Below are 19,919 nucleotides of genomic sequence, written 5' to 3' on the forward strand. Positions count from 1 at the left end.
TTTGGGGAGTACACATGATAATTTCACACATTCATATCATCAACTGAGGGTATAAGGATATTCATCATCTTAAATATGTAAACATATACATTTTTATATATACATTTTTTTGGGGGGGAAATAGCTTTATCCTCTGTCATAACACAAACCAACAGACTTTGGTGTTGGCAAGTGAGGAAACACAACAGTAGAACCCGCTGCTCACTGAGAAGGAGGAGGATGAGTTACAAAGCCTTCCCCCATTTCTCATGCAGCTGAGATAAAGCCATAACCCTTATAAATAGATCATTATATTAAAAATATTTCCAGGGCCCACCTGGCTCTGCTCCTACACAAATAGGGTTAATCTCTGTAGTAAAAAGGGTGATATTTTGGGGGCAGAAATTTGGGGGGCTGGTAGCTGGAAGACAACCCAATGTGTAATGAAGGCTCTCCCAAACATCCAGAAGAGAGGGGCAAGGGGGCCCTGTCATTGGCTGAGAAGTATTCCTGGAGGTAGTCTCACTCCTGTCCTCAATCCCTGATGCTCTTGAGTGATCTGTCCTTTCAGACACCCCCCTGTTCCACTCTCAGAGTCTATTATTTTCTTGGAACCCACCTATTTAGCTCACCAACCAAGTTTTGGTGTCCCCTATTGCTTAGGCCTCTGAAGTCATCCCCTTTAAATCACAGCCCTCTCCTTAAATACAAAGCATGAGAAGACCTCAAGGGTCCTTCCTGCCAGGAGTATATTCCAGGGGTCAGCCAGTTTGGGGGTCCCCCCTCAGTCCCAGACCATGAATTAAATTGGCGCTGGGCCCTGTGTTCATTGGTGGAGACCTCAAAGACATAGGCAGGGCAGTAATTCCAATAAGACACCCGGCAATTCCTGGGTGTCTCTGTTTGTCACCACCGGGAGGATGGTGGAGTTTTCAAGGATGCTGTTCATCATGTATCATTCAGCCAGCTACTACAACTTGTGCAGGAAATACACCAGGTACTCCTAGAGGGGTGAGCAAAACAGGCAGTACACAAATCTCCGTCCTCCAGCTGGGCCCGCTCTGTCTCCACCTTCTCCACCACCTACTTGCCAAAGGAGCAGGCCTTGGAGGAGCACATGAGGGTCATGTGCTCCAGGCTCTCATACTGGCTGCTCACTCTGTATAAGGCACCACTGTTGCTGCTTCCACCATTGCTAGCCCTGGTCTTCTCACCACTTGGGCCCCAGTTCAGTTCTGCCAAAAACTTAAACAGGAAAAAGACAGGGGGAGGAGGCATTGATCATCAGTTCCTGGACACCACCCTTTTCTCAGAGAATTTGTAATTGATCTGCTGGACATCCACACTCTTGAGTGGGGGTACTCCAGGGCTGGGGCAGTGCTGGCTGATGTGTACAAACAGGTGCCTCTGGTATGAGCCAGTTGCATTTGGCAGTTCCACACAGGCAGAGAACTCTACTAGCTGCAACCAGGAAGAGCCCAGGGCCCAAGCCTGCCAGGCTGGGGATAATGGAGCTAGTACAGACAGGGGTGAGAGGGGTTAAGTGAACCCTTACCCTGGTCAATAGATGGGGGAGTCAATGACAAGAAGAATGGCTTCACATCTGAAACTTGCACAGGGCTCTAGGGCCCCAGGCCAAAACTGGAAAAGCTCAGAGGCTTGAGGACCACCAGGACCCAGTTTGGTGAGCTGGGCCAATGACGTGGTAGCCATGGTTCGGAAAGCCTTGTTCTTGGAAACCTGGTCCTTTAGCTTGGACTAGATTTCTCTTGATTACTTTCAAGTTGAAACCTGGATGAGATTAGAGACCTGGTTGCAAGTTCAGACCTTCTCCAATCTTAGCTTGATGTAGCAGGTAATCATTTCATTCTAACCGTACATCTTGCCTTCAAAGGACAAGATGATTTTCTGACAACCATAGAACAGGTAGATGGCCAAGCTCTGCTCAGTATCTGGGTTCCAAACACCCTCTGCATCTGTGTCCACTTTCCTTCTAGTACTCTTCCTGCCTGTGCCACTCTCATCACTGCCGTCCTTAATGCTTGTCCAGCCATGGCCATCATCCACAAGGGACCCTAACCCAGGGTTCCCAATCACAGCCTCCCAGCCTGTAGCTGAGGAACCATAACCTTAGATATTTATCTTTCCTTCATGCTAGGAACTTATGAAATATCTTCTAGTTATTTGTAAATGTATACAAGATTAATGTTACTATAGCCATCATTAAGTTTTCTTTATGTTCCTTATTAACATCAGTTATAAGTCATTCAGATAAATCTGAACACGTTTTCATTACCTGGCTTTCTTTTTCTAAGTTATGTTTAAAATAATTTCTATTATATCTTTTACAGAGATCATGCCGCCATTTAACTCCACTATTTCCGTCGTGTGTTTATTTATTTATTTATTACTTTTCTTTTTTAGAGATAGAGCTTCACTTTTTCACCCATGGTAGAGTGCCATGGCATCACAGGTCACAGAAACCTCCAACTCCCAGGCTTAAGCGATACGCTTGCCTCAACCTCCTGAGTACCTGGGATTATAGGCACCCACCACAACACCTAGCTATCTGTTGTGTTTTCATAATAATCTCCCTCATTTGGACTGTCTTACTCAATGTTTATATTTATCTTGCCCTTCCTCAATCAATTCTTTCCCTTCATCACTCTCTTCCTCTCCATGTTTGTTGAGCTGGGGTTTTTTGGTTGCTTTATAGTACTTTCCTTCCATAATGATAAGCTTAAGCTTTGCTCCACTAGTTTTCCTAATGCTCAATGCTAAGCACATCTCTGGCTTGACACTATATGATTTCTCTTATGATTATGAGGACATTTTTTGTTAGATCTTTCTTATTATTATGAGAATCAGTGGGATGGTATGTGAAAAAAATCACATTGTATCCCATAAATGCATTAATGTACACAGGTATGATTTAATAATAAATAAATATCCTTTAAAAAAGGTTTTATGAAGACAACTTACCTCTGTATCACAATGGTTGACAAAGGCCGTTCGAGGACCTGGTATGAATGGCTGGACTAAAGTGAAGGTGGAAAAATGGTTTTCAGCCATTTCTTCCTTTTGACAAACAGAACGCCTTTCCTTAACCAAAGTTGCTCTTGCTACAGTAAAAACAAGGTAAAGAATACATAAAAATATTGGTAGTTCATAATCAATAAATAACAGAAGAAGAGACAGTCTTCAAAAAGCTTATAATTTTCCTTGCATGTCTGAGAAGCAGTCTACAGACTTTTAAAATCTTGGTTGGAAACCCAAAAGGAAACGGAAAAGGAAGAAAAAGGAAACCAGAACAAAGGAGAGGTTGCAATCTTAATTTCAGATACAAGCAGTTTTAAAGCAACTAAAATTAAGAAAGACAAAGATGGAAGAGAGGAAAGGAGGGAGGGGGTGATGGGTCATGGTGTTTGGCACACCTCTTGGAGAAAAAACACATTTATAAGAGGGACTTTGCCTGACAAATGCAATTAGTGTAACTTGGTTATTTGTACCTTCAATGAATCCCCAACAATAAAAATAAATAAATAAATAAAATAAAAATAAAAAAAGAAAGACAAAGATGGACACTTTATACTGGTCAAAGGTACAATACAACATGAAAACATATCAATTTTAAATATTTATGCACCCAACTTTAATATGCCCATATTTATGAAACAGACCATGAAGGGTCTGAGCAATATGACATCCCAAAGACACCATAATAGCTGGGGACATTAACATCCCTCTGACAGAACTGGACAGGTCCTATAAATGGAAACTAACCAAGATACAAGGGACTTAAATATGACCCTGGAACAAAAGGGATTAATATACATATACAGAACACAACATCCCAAAGCAAAAGAATATACATTTTTCTCAGCCCATCATACATACTCCAAAATTGACCACATCCTAGAATACAAATCAAACCTCAGCAAAATTAAAACAATAGAAAGTATACCTTATACCTTCTCAGACCACAAGGCAATAAAGGTGGAACTCAACTCCAACTAAAATGCACATCTCTACACAAAGACATGGAAATTAAGTAACTTTTAGCTAAATGAGAGTTATGTTCAAGAAAAGATAAAAGAGGAAATCATTAAATTCCTCAAACATAACATCAATGAAGGAATAAGTTCTAAAAACCTGTGGGATACAGTGAAAGCCCTCCTATGAGGGAAATGTATTACATTAGATACCCACATTTGAAAAACAGAAAGGGAGTGCATTGACAAACTCAAGAACCATCTTTTGGAATTGGAAAATACAACAATCTAATCCCCAAACCAGCAGAAGGAAAGAATTAACCAGAATTAAATCAGAGATTAATGAAATTAAAAACAAGAGAATCATTCAAAAAATTAATGAAACAAAAAATATTTTTTTATTTTATTTATTTATTTATTTATTGCAGTTTTTGTCCAAGGCTGGGTTTAAACCCTCCACCTCTGGCATATTGGGCTGACACCCTACTCCTTTGAGCCACAGGTGCCCCCCCAAATGATTTAATTTTTTGAAAAAATAAATAAAATAGATAACCTGTGGCCAGATTAACTAGAAACAGAAAGCAAAATCTCTAATCACATCAATCAGAAACAATAAACAGGAAATAACAACAGATGCCACAGAGACACAAGAGATTATCTCTGAGTACTACAAGAAACTCTATGCCTAGAAATTGTATAATGTGGAGAAAATGGATCAATAACAAGAATAATGTCCTCTCCCTAGACTTAAACAAGAACAAATAGATCTTCTGAAAAGACCAATCTCAACCACTGAGATTGAAGAAAAAATAAAAAATTTCCCAACAAAAAATGCCATGGTCCAGATGACTTCACACCAGAATTCTATCAAACCTTCAAGGAAAAGCTTATACTCATATTGCAGAAATTATTCCAAAAAAAAAAAAAAAAAAAGAGAGAGGAAAAAGGAAGGAATCTTCCCCAACACGTTCTACAAAGCAAACGTTACCCTGATGCCAAAACCAGTAAAACATCCAACTAAATTGAGAATTTCAGACCAATTTCACTAATGAATATAGATGCAAAAATTCTCAATAAAATCCTACCCAATAAATTACAGCTACACATTAAAACATAAAATCACAATCACGCAGGATTCATCCCAGAGATGCAAGCCCAGTAAAGAAAAAATGTACTTCACCATATCAACAGAAGCAGAAACAATGACCATAGGATCCTCTGAATAGAGGCAGAAAAAGCATTCAATAAAATTCAACATCTTTTTTTCTAATAAGAGCACTTAAAAATATAGGCAGAGGTGGCATATTTCTTAAACTTATTGAGGCCATCTATGACAAACCCACTGCTAGTATTATACTAAATTGAGTAAAACTGAAAACTTTTCCACTTAGAACTGGAACAAACACAAGATTGTCCTCTACCACCACCACTATACAACACAGTGCTGGAAGTTCTAACCAATTCAATCAGGCAATAGAAGGCTATAAAGGGCATCTTAATGGGAGCAGAAGAGGTCAAACTCTCCCTCTATGCCAATGATGATCTTATACTTAGAGAACACCAACAACTCAACCACAAGAATCCTGGAAGTGATCAAAAAATACACTAAGGTCTCAGGATATAAAGTTAATCTCCACAAGTCAGTAGCCTTTGTATATGCCAATAACAGCCAAGATGAGAAGCTAATCAAGGACACAAATGTCTTCACAGTAGCCTCAGAAAAAAATGAAATACCTAGGAATATACCTAATAAAAGAGGTGAAGGACCTCTATAAAGAAACTTACAAAATCCTAAGAAAAGAAATAGCAGAGGATATTAACAAATGGAAGGATATAACATGCTCTTGGCTGGAGAGAAACAACATTATTAAAATTTCTATACTCCCAAAGCATTCTACAGATTTTATGCAATCCCCATTAAAATACCATCATCATACTTTCAAAATGTAGGAAAAAAAAATAATTCTGCATTTTGTATGGAACAAAAAAAAAAAAATGTTATAGCCAAAGCAATTCTTAGTAATAAAAACAAAGCCAGGGCATATCCCTACCAGACTTTCAGCTGTAAAGATCAAAACAGCACGGTATTGGCACAAAAATAGTCACTGACATTTAGAACTGAATAGAAAACCATGAAAGGAAACTAATATCTTACAGCTACCTGATCTTTGATAAAACAAACAAGAACATACACTAGGGAAAAGAATCCCTATTCAATAAATGGTGCTGGGAGAACTGGATAACGATATGTAAAAGACTGAAACTGGGCCCCCATCTCTCATCACTTACAGAAATTGATTCAGGATAGATAAAAGATCTAAATCTAAGGCACGAAACAATAAAAATCCTCAAACAAAGTGTGGGGAAAACACTTGAAGATATCAACCTGGGGAAAGATTTTATGAAAAAGACTTCTGTGGCAATCACCACAACACCAATAATAAACAAATGGGACTTAACTCAACTGAAAAGCTGCTATACAGCTAAGGGAACAATAACCAAAGCAAACAGACAGCCTTCAGAATGGGAAAATACATTTGCATATTATGAATTGGACAAAACCATGATTACTAGGATGTATAGACAACTCAAATTAATCAACTAGAAAAGATCCAAGAATCCTATATATCACAGGGCAAGAGACATGAATAGAACCTTTCTAAAGACAGATGAATAGCTAACAAACATGAAATAATACTCATCATCCCTGATCATCAGAGAAATGCAAATCAAACCCACCATAAGATATCACCTAGCCCCAAAATGGCCCACATCACAAAGTCTCAATGTGGCAGATGCCAGTGTGGATGTGGAGAGAAGGGAACACTTTTACGCTGCTGCTGGGGATGCTAATTAATACAATCTTTTGAAAGGAAGTATGGATAATCCTCAAAGAAGTCAAATTAAATCTGCCATTTAATCGTGCAATCCCATTACTGAGCATCTACCCAGAAGAAAAAGAAATCCTTTTATCATAAGGACATTTGCGCTAGACAGTTTATCGCAGCTCAATTTAAAATCACAAAATGTGGAAACAACCTAAATGGCCACCAACCCAGGAATGGATCAACAAACTGTGGTACATATATACCATGGAATACTATTCAGCCACTAAAAAAGATGGAGACTTTGTATCTTTCATATTAACCCACATGAAGATGGAAAACATTGTTCTTAGTAAATTATCTCAAGAACAGGGAAGCAAAAATCCAATGTGTATATTTATATTCTAATATGAAGGCAATACATGATCTAATTCAAGGGGTATGGTAGCAGAACGAGGTAGCGGGGAGAGGCAGAGGTAGAAGGGGAGTGGGGGACACAGTGTGTGGCACACCTCTTGGGGGCAGAACACAAGTATAAGAGGGATTTTATCTAATAAATGCAATCAGTGTAACCTAATTCTTTGTTTACCCTTAATGAATTCCAAACAATAAAAAGTGCACATTTTGATTTCATTGATTTTGATTTTTTTACTTTTTATTCTGATTGATTTTGGCTCTAATTTTTATTTCCTTTCTTTTGGTCACTTTAAGTTTCATTAGCTCTTATTCTAGTTTCTTTTTTTATTAATATTAAATCATAGCTGTCTAGCTGATAGATCATGAAAAAAATGCACATTTTGTGTATGATTTACAATTTGCTAAAAACGAAGACTGATACATTGTTACAAAGTATTCCTTTGGGATCATACTTGAATACCAGAGTAGAATTAATAGTCATACTATTGGTGGGCTATTACTGCAGAAAGAAACTCTTACTTCCCTTCCTTTGTTTATAAAATGTAAACAAGAACAAGATCTATCAAAATTATTTGATACCTGTATGGAGCTACTATTTGCAATAATCATAATCCTAAAAAACCCTACCATACTGACAGAAAATGTTATCATTTGCAGAATCAGTATCACATGAGTATAGTCTCAAACTTAAAAAGATTGATTTCTGAAATGGATGAGGAGCACTTAGAATACAGTATAAAGCATTCCCCCTTATCTATTACTTGTGTGAGAAAAAACACACTCAACCTGTTTTTTCTTTGTCCTCACACCACCACGACACTAATCAACACAGAGGATTTATGTGACCTATGTGTGGGAATATTTTTTCACTCCAAAAATCCCACAATCGATTCTTCAGTAGACACCAGCTGGGTGTCCTCCCTTTTGATCCCAGCACCATCTCCTTGGTGACAGTATCAGACCCCACAGGGCTCGTCTGCCCCTCCCCACACCAGAACTTCTGACCAACAGCCTTCAAGCTGGGGTTCCCACAACCCCATCCTAGGGTTCGATAAATTCAGTAGAATGTTTCACAGAACTCAAGGAGACACTTCTGCCAGCTGGTTAATTATGGAGGAGATTATGAAGGATACAGATGGGGAGGGACATAGGGCAAGGTATGGGGAAGAGATGCAGAGCTTCCAGGCCCTCCAAAGGGCACCACCCCCTAGGAACTTCCATATATTCAGCTATCTAGAAACTCTCTGAACCCTGTCCTTTGGGGTTTTATGAAAGATTCATTACTTGGCATGCCTGACTAAAGGACTGGCCATTGGTGTCAAACAAACTTCCAGTCTCTCTCTCCTCCCTGGAGGTTGGGAATTGGGTCTAGAAGTCCCAACCTTCTAATCCTACCATAGTCTTTCAGGTGACCAGGCCTTACTCTGAAGCTGCCTAGGAACTGCTGGACATCAGGCCAAAGATATCTCTTTTGGAGATCCTAAAGATTTTAGAAGTTGTATGCCAGGAAATGGGGTGCAAGATCAAGTATCACATTTTTGGCTTTGTGTCCTGTGGTTTCAATACATATAGTCAAAATGGTGTCTAAGTCTTAAATTGAAAACTCCAGAAATAAACAATTTATAAGTTTTAAATTATGTACTCTTCTGAGTAGTGTGATAAAAAATCTCAAACCATTCTGCTCCATTTTGCCCAGGATGTCAATCATCCTTCTTCTGGTATAACCACATTGTCTGTGCTGTACCCCAAATTCTCCCTTAGCCATTGATATGCTCTGTCCTCACATTCAGCCCTCAGCTGGGTGATCCAGGATCACTGGAAGGAGATGATCTCCTCCTTCTAATATGCAGTTGGAACATAAACAGCAGCCCAAACTGCATCACAGTGCCTGCCTCACCCACCTCCCTCATCCAGTCGTGTTCACTGTATCTGCCCCTGTCATCGCAAGGAGAAGTAGGGTGAGGAGAGTACGATAAACTGTTTTGAGAGATGACATTCACGTCACTTACGGTATAGCACGTTGTTAAAATTATTCATTTTTTATTAGTTATTTTAGTTGATCTATTACTGTGCCTAATTTATAAACTATCATAGATATGTGTTTATAGGAGAAAACATTTGCAGGGCAGACTAGAGACAGACTACAAATGTGCCACTCACGGGGAAAGTGGAGTTGCAGGTTGCTGCCTTCATACGGATCACTTGTCTCTGAAGCCACATTGTGAAATCACAGAGAAGGAACAGGGTACACTCAGTGTGGGGGGAAAAGGTGATAGGTGACACATTAAGAAGATTAGAGAATGTGAGGGGAAGAGTAGATTAGATTATGAAAGAATCATGTCAGCACAGCATGGCCTGAACTGCACGATGGCACCCAACACCCTCACAGACCTCTTATCTGCACAGATGGGGTACCGCCTGGAGTCTGTGCAGAACCCATGCAACAGACAACAGGCACTGTGGGGAAGCACCCTTAACTCTGAGGTGCACCCACACTGGTCTACACCAGGTCTACACTGAGCAGGGGAGGGAGCAGACTGACTTGTGGCTTCCCTTTGTCCTCTATAGATTCTAGTTATAAAGCTTTGGTCTGATTCAAAAAATGCAAATATCCTTTCCCATTGTGTAGGTTGTCTATTTGCTTTGGTTGTCGTCTCCTTAGCTTTTCAGATGAATTAACTCCCATTTGTTTATCTTTGTTGTTGCAATCGCTACAGAAGTCTTCTTCATACAGTCTTTCCCCAGGCCAGTAACTTCAAGTGTTTTTCCTATAATTTCTTTGTGGATTTTTATCGTTTTTTTTGCCTTAAGACTAGGTCTATTATCCATCTTAAATCAATTTTTGTGAGTCGAGAAGGGTGTGGTTCCAGTTTCGGTCTTTTACATGTCCTTATCCAGTTCTCCCAACACCATTTATTGAATAGGGATTCTTTCCCTCAGTGTATGTTCTTGTTTGGTTTATCAAAGACTAGGTGGCTTTAAGATGTTAGTTTCATTTCCTGGTTTTCAACTCGGTTCCAAATGTCTGTGTCTCTATTTTTGTGCCAGTACCATGCTGTTTTGAACACTATGGCCTTGTAGTACAGCCTAAAGTCTGGTATGCTGATGCCCCAAGCTTTGCTTTTACTACTAAGAGGTGCCTTAGATATATGGGGATTTTTCTAGTTCCATACAAAACAAAGAATTATTTTTCTAAGTCTTGAAAGTATGATGTTGGTATTTTAATAGGGATGGCATTGAATCTGTAGATTCCTTTGGGAAGTATAGACATTTCAACAATGTTGATTTTTCCCAGCCATGAGCATGGTATGTTCTTTCATTTGTTAATATCCTCTGCTATTTCCTTCCTTAGGGTTTCGAAATTTCCTTTATAGAGGTCCTTCACCTCTTTTGTTAGGTATATTCCTAGGTATTTCATTTTCTTTGCAGCTATGGTGAAGGGGGTTCTGTCCTTAATTGGCCTGGCACCTTGGCTGTTACTGGCATACATAAAGGCTACTGACTTGTGGACATTGGTTTTATATCCTGAGACATTACTGTATTTTTGGATCACTTTCAGGAGTCTTGTGGTTGACCTTTGAGGTGCTCTAAGTAAAAGATCATATCGTCAGCAAAGAGAGAGACTTGGACCTCCTTTGCTCCCATTGGGATGTTCTTTATTTCCTTCTCTTGCCTGATTGGCTAGAAACAGCACTATGTTGAACAGTAAAGGCAATACCTGGTAACCTCCTCTTTATTGACCTAAAAACTTCTTATTCCGTCCTTATGCCCAGTTTTAAGGTCAGGCTATTAAATTGTGATCATTCTGTCTTCTTGATTTAGGCTTTTAAGGTTATTGATTTCCCACCAAAGAATGCTATGGCTGAGTCCCATAGATTATAAAAGCTTGTGTCCCCTTGTTTTTTCCTTATTTCACAATTTATTTTTAAAGTAGATCACAACACCAAGCTTTTGGTGCATTCTGCTATTGTACAAGCTCTAAATGCTGGCTCAGCAGCTGAAGGGCACTCTTTCATAGCATGTCTGAAATGTGAACAAAAGTCCATATAAAACAAATATTTAAACTTTTTCTATAGGAACACAGATAAAGGTAACCCCATATCCTAATCCTCTGAATTGCTTCATCTGTGCCAACCCTACTTTTACAAAAACATTTCAAAACTAGTAGTGATTCAGTTAAGTGTACCCCAAAATCCCTAATGCCAGCTAAACTCACAGTTAACAGCTACAGAATGATGTCTACACATTATTAATGGCTGAAGGACACACTGCTGGGTGACCTTTCATTTCACTTTCCCAAGTACAAGACACAGACAGAATGCTGACATCCCTCTCTTCTACTTCAGGTAGGATGTCAGGGTTCTGGATTTGTTCAGTTGCCATATCAGTCCTGACATCATATAGTAGACAGTCGAGTAGAAGCAGCAGCTACAGTGTAAGTAGCCAGGATTTCAAGGAGCATCCAGAAACACACATGCATTTCAGGCAGGTCACAGCACTCAACAATCTTATCAAGGCCATCACATACTCATCCCCAGAAGTAGATGGATGAATACTACTTCTCATCTGATTTAGGACTCTTGTGCAGAAGAGGCTTTCCATGCACATAATCATTAGGATGTTACCAAATGACCCCTACACCCCGTCTTCACATAACACAGACAGACTTATTCGCTGCACTCATCATCATCGTCATCAGAGCCTATCTGTTCCTTCAACATGACTTTTTTGGCAACAATATTAACTGCAAGCATGCAATGTGATGCAAAATACTATCTGCCTGGCTCAGCTACGATTTTCACTCCAGGGTCTGATGCAAAACACTTGTCCAACACTGGGCTGATTACACTGATGATCTCTTCCAATTTCAGCTTCACATCCTCACATTCAGGCAAACCACCATCAATATGAAGCAGTATGTGCTGAAACCAACCTTGGCTCCTATGTTAAAGACACAGCAGACACCAGAGACCACCTGCATGAAGGGCTCAGGATCATTACAGCAATTTCCTACATGGAAGATAATGCTGATAACATTAATATTTAGTGCTTTTTCTTATTCCACAAGAAATCTTCTGGTTTTGAGCATGGCACCAAATTTAGCAGAGTCAACAGGCTGCCTTGGAACCATCAGTGGCAACCAGCAAAGCCAACTTTGGCTTTGGTTGTGTTTTGGCAACTTTCATCAGCTTGACTGTGCTGTCCAAAATCATCATCTGGACTCCATTATTGGCAGCACACTTAATTGTAGACACTTGTTTACAGGGATTTGCATAGATAATCCTCTCTAGAGGTACATGACACTCTGCACCAATTGTATTTCAGTCATGCTAGCACAGTCAGATCCGGTCCCCAAGGAAGTGAGGATCTTCACAATGACTCTGCAGTCATGACATTTGACTGCATAAAACGGAGTGACAGAAGAAGAAGCTTTTCGCTACTTTTGGGGTTTCCCCAAAATCCCAACATAGAAGGCATTATTCCCTTCAGAAGAAGAAATCTCATACATTTTTTGGTCCCAAATGTCCCTGGGAGTAAAACCTTGTGTTTTTAGAATCCCACTGTGCATCCTCAGATCAAAATGGAAATGTTCTCACAGCATCCAGGTGCCACGGGACAGCCCCATGGTCAAGCCAGGGTGCTGCTGTTCCACGTAGTCATCAGTGCCTCACTCCCACCCATCAGAGATGCCACCCAAGACGGTGTCCAAGCAGCAGGTACAGGGGCAGATGGCAGTGGCTACAGGGAATGACCTATGTTTCCCTGTTTTTCAAATGATTTCTTGATTTCCATCCTAATTTTATTTTTGACTCAATAATCATTCAGCAGCAGGTTGTTTAATTTCTGTGACTTTGCAAATGTTTGAGTATTTCTCTAGTGATTCACTTCTAGTTGCATTCCACTGTGGTCTGAGAAGATGCATAGTATGATTTCATTTTTTTTTAACTTCTTGAGGCCTTTTTGTAGCCTAAGGCATGATCAATATCAGAGAATATCTCATGCGCTGCAGAGAAGAATCTCTTATTCAATAGTTTTGAGGTAGAATGTTCTGAAAATGTCGTTAGGCCCATTTGATTTACAGTCTGCATTTATTTATACTCTGCTTTTATGATCTGTCTATCTCTGACAGTTAGGTGTTAAAGTCCCCAGTAAACACTATCCTGCCACAGTAATCTTCCTGCTCTCTGGAACCCATGGGGATGGTATATTCCAGATAAATGTAGTTTCTGGTTACTTGAGAATTCCTTTTAAAAATAGCCCTATCTCTTTTGTTCATAACATACCATACCATACCACTAAATCTGTATTGACTTCATATTAATATTGAAATACACTAGTTAAAAGCTAATTAAGACAAAGACAGACTTCACTTACTATAACACAGTTTTACTGTGTTATAAAACAGCTTTCTAAATGCAGTGTACAATTTTAGCTAAATTGAAGTCAAAACATTTTCTTTCTTTTTTTTTTTTATTGTTGGGGATGCATTGAAGGTACAATAAGCCAGGTTACACTGATTGCATTTGTTAGGTAAAGTCCCTTTTGACATCGTGTCTTCCCCCAGAAAGTGTGGCACACACCAAGGCCCCACCCCCTTCCTCCTTCCCTCTTTCTGCTTTTCCTCCCCCATCCCATAACCTTGTCATTAATTGTCCTCATATCAAAATTGAGTACATAGGAGGACTGAGGTTCTACTGTATTCAGGATTGTTGTAATTTCTTGTTGAAGTTCTCCCTTTACCATTTTAAAATAACCCTCTTTGTCTTTCTTTACCTTTGCTAATTTAAAATCCGTTTTATCTGATTTGAGAATGGCTATGCCTGCTCTATTTTGGTTTCAATTTGTGTGGAATACTTTTTACCACACTTTCACATTGTATCTGTATGCATCCTCAGTGGCTCCAATATGTTTCCTGGAGAAAATAGATACTTGGATTGTGTTTCCTTATCCATTCAGTCAGACTACTCCTTGTGAGTGGTGCATTTAAACCATTAAGAGATACAATTGATATGTAGGATGCTTTTCTGTTCATAGTGTTGGGTAATACCTTGTACCTTTTTTGCCCTTTTGTGCTATTGTTCTATAAGAGTTCTGAGCTTTACTTTTTTGGGTGATTTTACATTGGTGGCTATCAATTGTGCTGATTCAGGTATAATGTAGTTTTGACTACTTTCTGCAAGGCAGGTCTGGTCGTAACAAATTCCCCCCATGCTTGTCTGGAAAAGCTTAATTTCTACATCAAATATGAAACCTAGTTTTTCAAGATACCAGATTCTAGGCTGGTAGTTGTTCTGTTTAAAAAGATTAAAGAGAAGACTCCATCCCTCTGGTTCATAAGATTTCTGCTGATAAGTAAGTTGTTAGTCTGATGGCTTTTCCTTTGCAGGTCAGTTATAGATTACACCTAGATGCCTGTAGAATTTTCTCCTTCATTTTGACTTTGGCCAAGTTGATTATCATGTGTCTCAGAGATGTAGCATATGCTATGAGACTTTCCAGAGTTTGATGACCATCTTGTATCTAGATGTCTGGATCTCTGGTGATACCATGGATGTTTTACTCAAAAATTCTCTTGAATAGATTTGGGTACAGCATGGAAATCTATGGATTATCTGAGATATCTCTCTGCCCCCTAAGAGTTTCACATTCTATAATCACTAAATCATGTTGACTATATGTCTTTTCTTCTTCTGCATATTTCTATTAATGCTGCAGGGTTAAATATTAATACATTAAAATACATTGATAATTCCTAGTTTAGCGTGTGGTCTCAATGCATCATTCTCATAGGGAAAACAAACTACCAACTATCATTGTTATTTCATAAATAAAAAAATACTTTAAGACAACCAAATAAAAAAGTCATAATGCCAAGAAAAAGACCAACACTTAAAATAAAAAAAAAAACAACTAAGCTCCCTATTTTTCTATATTTTACCATAGATGGGTAAAACCTCATAATAGATTGATAGCAAGAATTGGTGCCAAGGTAACTGTGGTTTTGACTACCAAAAAAGCTTCCTTTGTCTCCTAATCACTTCACGTGGTTACCTTCCTCCTATCCCCTACAAGAGGCCTCAGAAAACTACAGACAACATATAAAAATTCATCCTGGTATGCCTTTATAAGTAACATTTATTGGAATAAATTCATATCTATTTGCTTACATATTATTGATGACTGCTTTCACAGAACCATGACAGGGTTGAGTAGATGTGACAGAGATAACCAGCTGAGCTAAAATATTTACTGTGTGGCCCTTTGAATAAAAACTTTCCAGTCCCTGCTTTACCCATAAACAGAGCTCTCTAATACTCAAATCTGACCTGTGACTTCCTTGCTCAAAATTCACCAATGAATCCCTACAGCAAACTTTACTGGCTCCATACCTAATAGCCATTCCATGTTCCCACTTGCTAGAGGAACACAATCCTATTTGGATATTTATCAACCCAAAACCCTTCCCAGGCTCCAAAACCAGAAATAATTATTCTAAGCTAATCTGCTTTCCCAGTGACTGGTTTAGGGATGAGCATATGATGTACCCCAGCCAACAAAATCTAACAGGATGTCCCCTGGAAGCATGTGAGTTTTCTCTCCATTTAACTGAAACATGAAGAAAAGCAGGCCTTCCAACCATGAGACGTCACCTTACGGGAACACAATGTTTGGAGTTACTGCTAATTAGGCAACCACGAAAGAAGACATGAACAAAACACAAGCAACAGCACAGCAGAAAGAGGGACAACAAGGGGGATGCTGAGGATGTGCACTGACCCCCCCCCAAAAAAAAACAACTCTGTTTTCTGTGGTTGTAGCCACCATTGGTTAGGTCATCTTCAACATGGATGGAGGGAGGGTAATTGGTGGGAGCACAACTACGGTGCATTTTACAAGGGTACGTGTTAAATTTACTAAGTGTAGAGTATAAATGTATTAACACAATTAAGAAAATGAGCTGAAGGCTATGTTAACTAGTTTGATGAAAATATTTCAAATGGACAATAACCAAAGCAAAGAGACAACCTACACAATGGGAAGGATATTTGCATATTTTCAATCAGACAAAAGCTTGATAACTAGGATCTATAGAGAACTCAAATTAATCCACATGAAAAAAGCCAAAAATCCCAGATATCAATGGGCAAGAGACATGAATAGAAGTTTCTCTAAAGACAACAGACGAATGGCTAACAAACACATGAAAAAATGTTCATCATCTCTATATATTAGAGAAATGCAAATCAAAACAACCCTGAGATATCATCTAACCCCAGTGAGAATGGCCCACATCACAAAATCTCAAAACTGCAGATGCTGGTGTGGATGTGGAGAGAAGGGAACACTTTTACACTGCTGGTGGGACTGCAAACTAGTACAACCTTTCTGGAAGGAAGTATGGAGAAACCTCAAAGCACTCAAGCTAGACCTCCCATTTGATCCTGCAATCCCATTACTGGGCATCTACCCAGAAGGAAAAAAGTCCTTTTATCATAAGGACACTTGTACTAGACTGTTTATTGCAGCTCAATTTACAATCGCCAAAATGTGGAAACAGCCTAAATGCCCACCAACCCAGGAATGGATTAATAAGCTGTGGTATATGTATACCATGGAATACTATTCAGCCATTAAAAAAAATGGAGACTTTACATTTTTTGTATTAACCTGGATGGACGTGGAAAACATCATTCTTAGTAAAGTATCACAAGAATGGAGAAGCATGAATCCTATGTACTCAATTTTCATATGAGGACAATTAATGACAATTATGGTTATGGGGGGAAACAGAAAGAGGGAAGGAGGGAGGGGGTGGGGCCTTGGTGTGTGTCACACTTTATGGGGACAAGACATGATTGCAAGAGGGACTTTACCTAACAATTGCAATCAGTGTAACCTGGCTTATTGTACCCTCAATGAATCCCCAACAATAAAACAAAAAAAGAAAATATTTCAAATGGTATATAAAATCAGCACATTGTACCCCATAATGGCATTAATGTACACAGCAATGATTTTTAAAAAAATGCCCATGACCTACAGAATAAGACCTACTCATTTCTATACTACTAAAAAGGTTTTCATGAGCATGTGTGAGCCAGGTATTCACCTCATTCCCAGCATAACTGAACCTCTGAGAAATCCTGCAAGGCCATTTATGAACATCAGATTTTACACTTCCTCTTCCTTCTGACAAATATGTAATCTGGTTAGATATTCCTTCTACAAGCATCATTATTTTGCCTCTTTCACTGGAAGACTGCTGTTCACTCTACCTGCTTACCTTATATCCTATTCATTCCCTTAAAGCTTTAATTTCTTTGCATGGACTTAAGGTGGCTGGCATAAACATAACATAATAAATACATAAGGAATGATATAAGCATGTGCTCACACACAGTAAACACTGAAGATAGTAGCAAATAATTAAAATGACAATGATAATAACTAGTTCTTGACTTGGCACTACAGCATAGTGGTTATGGTGCCAGCCATATGCACAGACGCTGGTGGGTTCAAACTCAGCTACACAATGACACCTGCAACAAAGAAATAGCCGGGCATTGTCGTGGGTGCCTGTAGTCCCAGCTACTTGGGAGGCTGAGGCAAGAGAATCGCTTAAGCACAAGAATTGGAGGTTGCTGTGAGCTGTGATGCTACAGAACTCTACCCAAGGTGACTTAGGGAGACTCTGTCTCGAAACAAACAAACAACAACAACAAAAAAAACTTCAACTAGCTTCTGATAGTATTTTTTAAAATATTTGTCTTCTATAACACTAGCAAAATGCTTAGTACATAAAAAACACTTAATAGTTATTTGTTAAATGGGCAAAGGAATAAAGATTATTTCCTTAACAATTCTGTTCATCAACCTCAGGAATTAAATAGGAAATGATCTATTTGGAGCACCTTACAGGCCAAAACTGTGTATTCCATTTGTTTTCTTTGAGACAGTGTCTCACTCTGTTACCATGGGTAGAGTGCCATGGTGTTGTAGCTCACAGCAACCTCAAATGCTTGGGTTCAATTCATCCTTTTTTTTAATTTTTTTTTTGTTATTAAATTATAGCTGTGTACATTAATGCAATCATGGGGCACCATATACTGGTTTTATAGACCATTTCACACATTTTCATCACACTGGTTAACATAGCCTTCCTGGCATTTTCTTAGTTATTGTATTAAGACATTTACATTCTACATTTACTAAGTTTCACATATACCCTTGTAAGATGGACCGCAGGTGTAATCCCACCAAGCCTCCTCCTTCTCCCCACCTCCCCCCTTCCCTTTCTCCATTCCCCCTATTACCTCAGCCTCCTGAATAGCTGGGACTATAAGCACCCACCACAACACCCAGCTAGTTTTCCTATTTTTAGTAGATATGGGGTCTTGCTTTTGCTCAGGCTGGTCTTGAACTTCTGAACTCACTCATTCTGCCTGCCTCAGGCTCCCAGAGTGCTAGGATTACAGGCATGAGCTACTGAGCCCAGTGTACTCCATCTTTTTTTTCCACAACTTGAGAAACCTGATACAGAAGTTCTTTTAGAAAGATACACAACATTATATTTCAGATTGTATAATGCATTTATGTCACATTGAGGTAGCCTAATAGCACTTTTGTTACTATGAAACATTTTTGTACTTTTATTATACTTTGTTTACTCAGAGTTGGGCATTTGGAATATTTATGAGGCAAAACCTCTAGCAAATGGTAACAGTATCTTCTTCTACCACAATTATGGTTACCATGATAGTTACCTAGCACACAGAATAACACACCTTATTCTAACCAAGTAAATATATCTTATTCAATTACAATTTTTGGTTAATGAAGTCAATAATAATAAGGTCTTGTTGGTATAAGAATATATAACTTGTGCTTCTCAACAGGGATTGCCCTTCTGACTCGCCTACTCAGAAGATACCATTAAGAAATATTCACTTGGGCGGCGCCTGTGGCTCAGCAGGTAGGGCGCCGGTCCCATATGCCGGAGGTGGCGGGTTCAAACCCATCCCCGGCCAAATTAAAAAAAAAAAAAAAAATAGTAGAAGAAATATTCACTTATTGGTGTTAGCCCACACTGGATATGTTTCGTAGTTTTATGCCTATTTATGGTACCACAGAGGTATTGTTTATTGTTGAGTTCCCAGGTTTAAAGACAGTATGTCTTTAGAGACAGATAGCACTATGTAATACAGTTAGCCTTTCAACAACAGGGGTGTTGCCTGCAGCATCCACTTACGTGCAGATTTTCTTTCACCTCTGCCACCTGCAGACAGCAAAACCAATCTCTCCCCTCCCTCCTCCTCAGCCCATGTGAAGACCAGGAGGTGGAAGTCCTCTACAATGATCCACTGCCACTTAATGAACAGTAAATATACTTTTCAATTCTTTCTTTCTTCTTAATGAATTCCTTCCTCTATCTTTATTGTAAGAATACAAGATTCTTTCTTTATTGTGAGAATCAGGTAGATAACACACACAAAAATATGTGGTAATTGATTGTTTCATTCACTAAGGTTTTCAGTCAACAATAGGCTATTAATAGTTTGTAGGGAGCCAAACATTATACATAGGTGGATAATCCTAGCACTTTGAAAGGATGGGGGGATTGCTTGAAACCAGGAGTTTGAGACCAACCTGAACAAGAAAACAAGACTCCAACGCTATAAAAATTTTAAAAATTAGCTGGGCATGG

General features: G+C 39.0%; 1 protein-coding gene across 1 annotated transcript in view; it reads right to left on the reverse strand.

Moving 5' to 3' along the window:
- The window catches only part of LOC128579475 (putative ankyrin repeat domain-containing protein 20A4), a 73,393-nt gene that overhangs the window by 35,352 nt on the left and 18,122 nt on the right, over positions 1–19,919 (reverse strand). Inside the window, exon 7 of the mRNA XM_053581550.1 lies at positions 2,962–3,101. Within this exon, the coding sequence (XP_053437525.1) occupies positions 2,962–3,101 (140 nt within the window). The remainder of the gene's footprint in view (positions 1–2,961; positions 3,102–19,919) is intronic.

This window comes from Nycticebus coucang, unplaced genomic scaffold (assembly GCF_027406575.1).
Source record: "Nycticebus coucang isolate mNycCou1 unplaced genomic scaffold, mNycCou1.pri scaffold_57, whole genome shotgun sequence".
Lineage (NCBI taxonomy): Eukaryota > Metazoa > Chordata > Mammalia > Primates > Lorisidae > Nycticebus > Nycticebus coucang.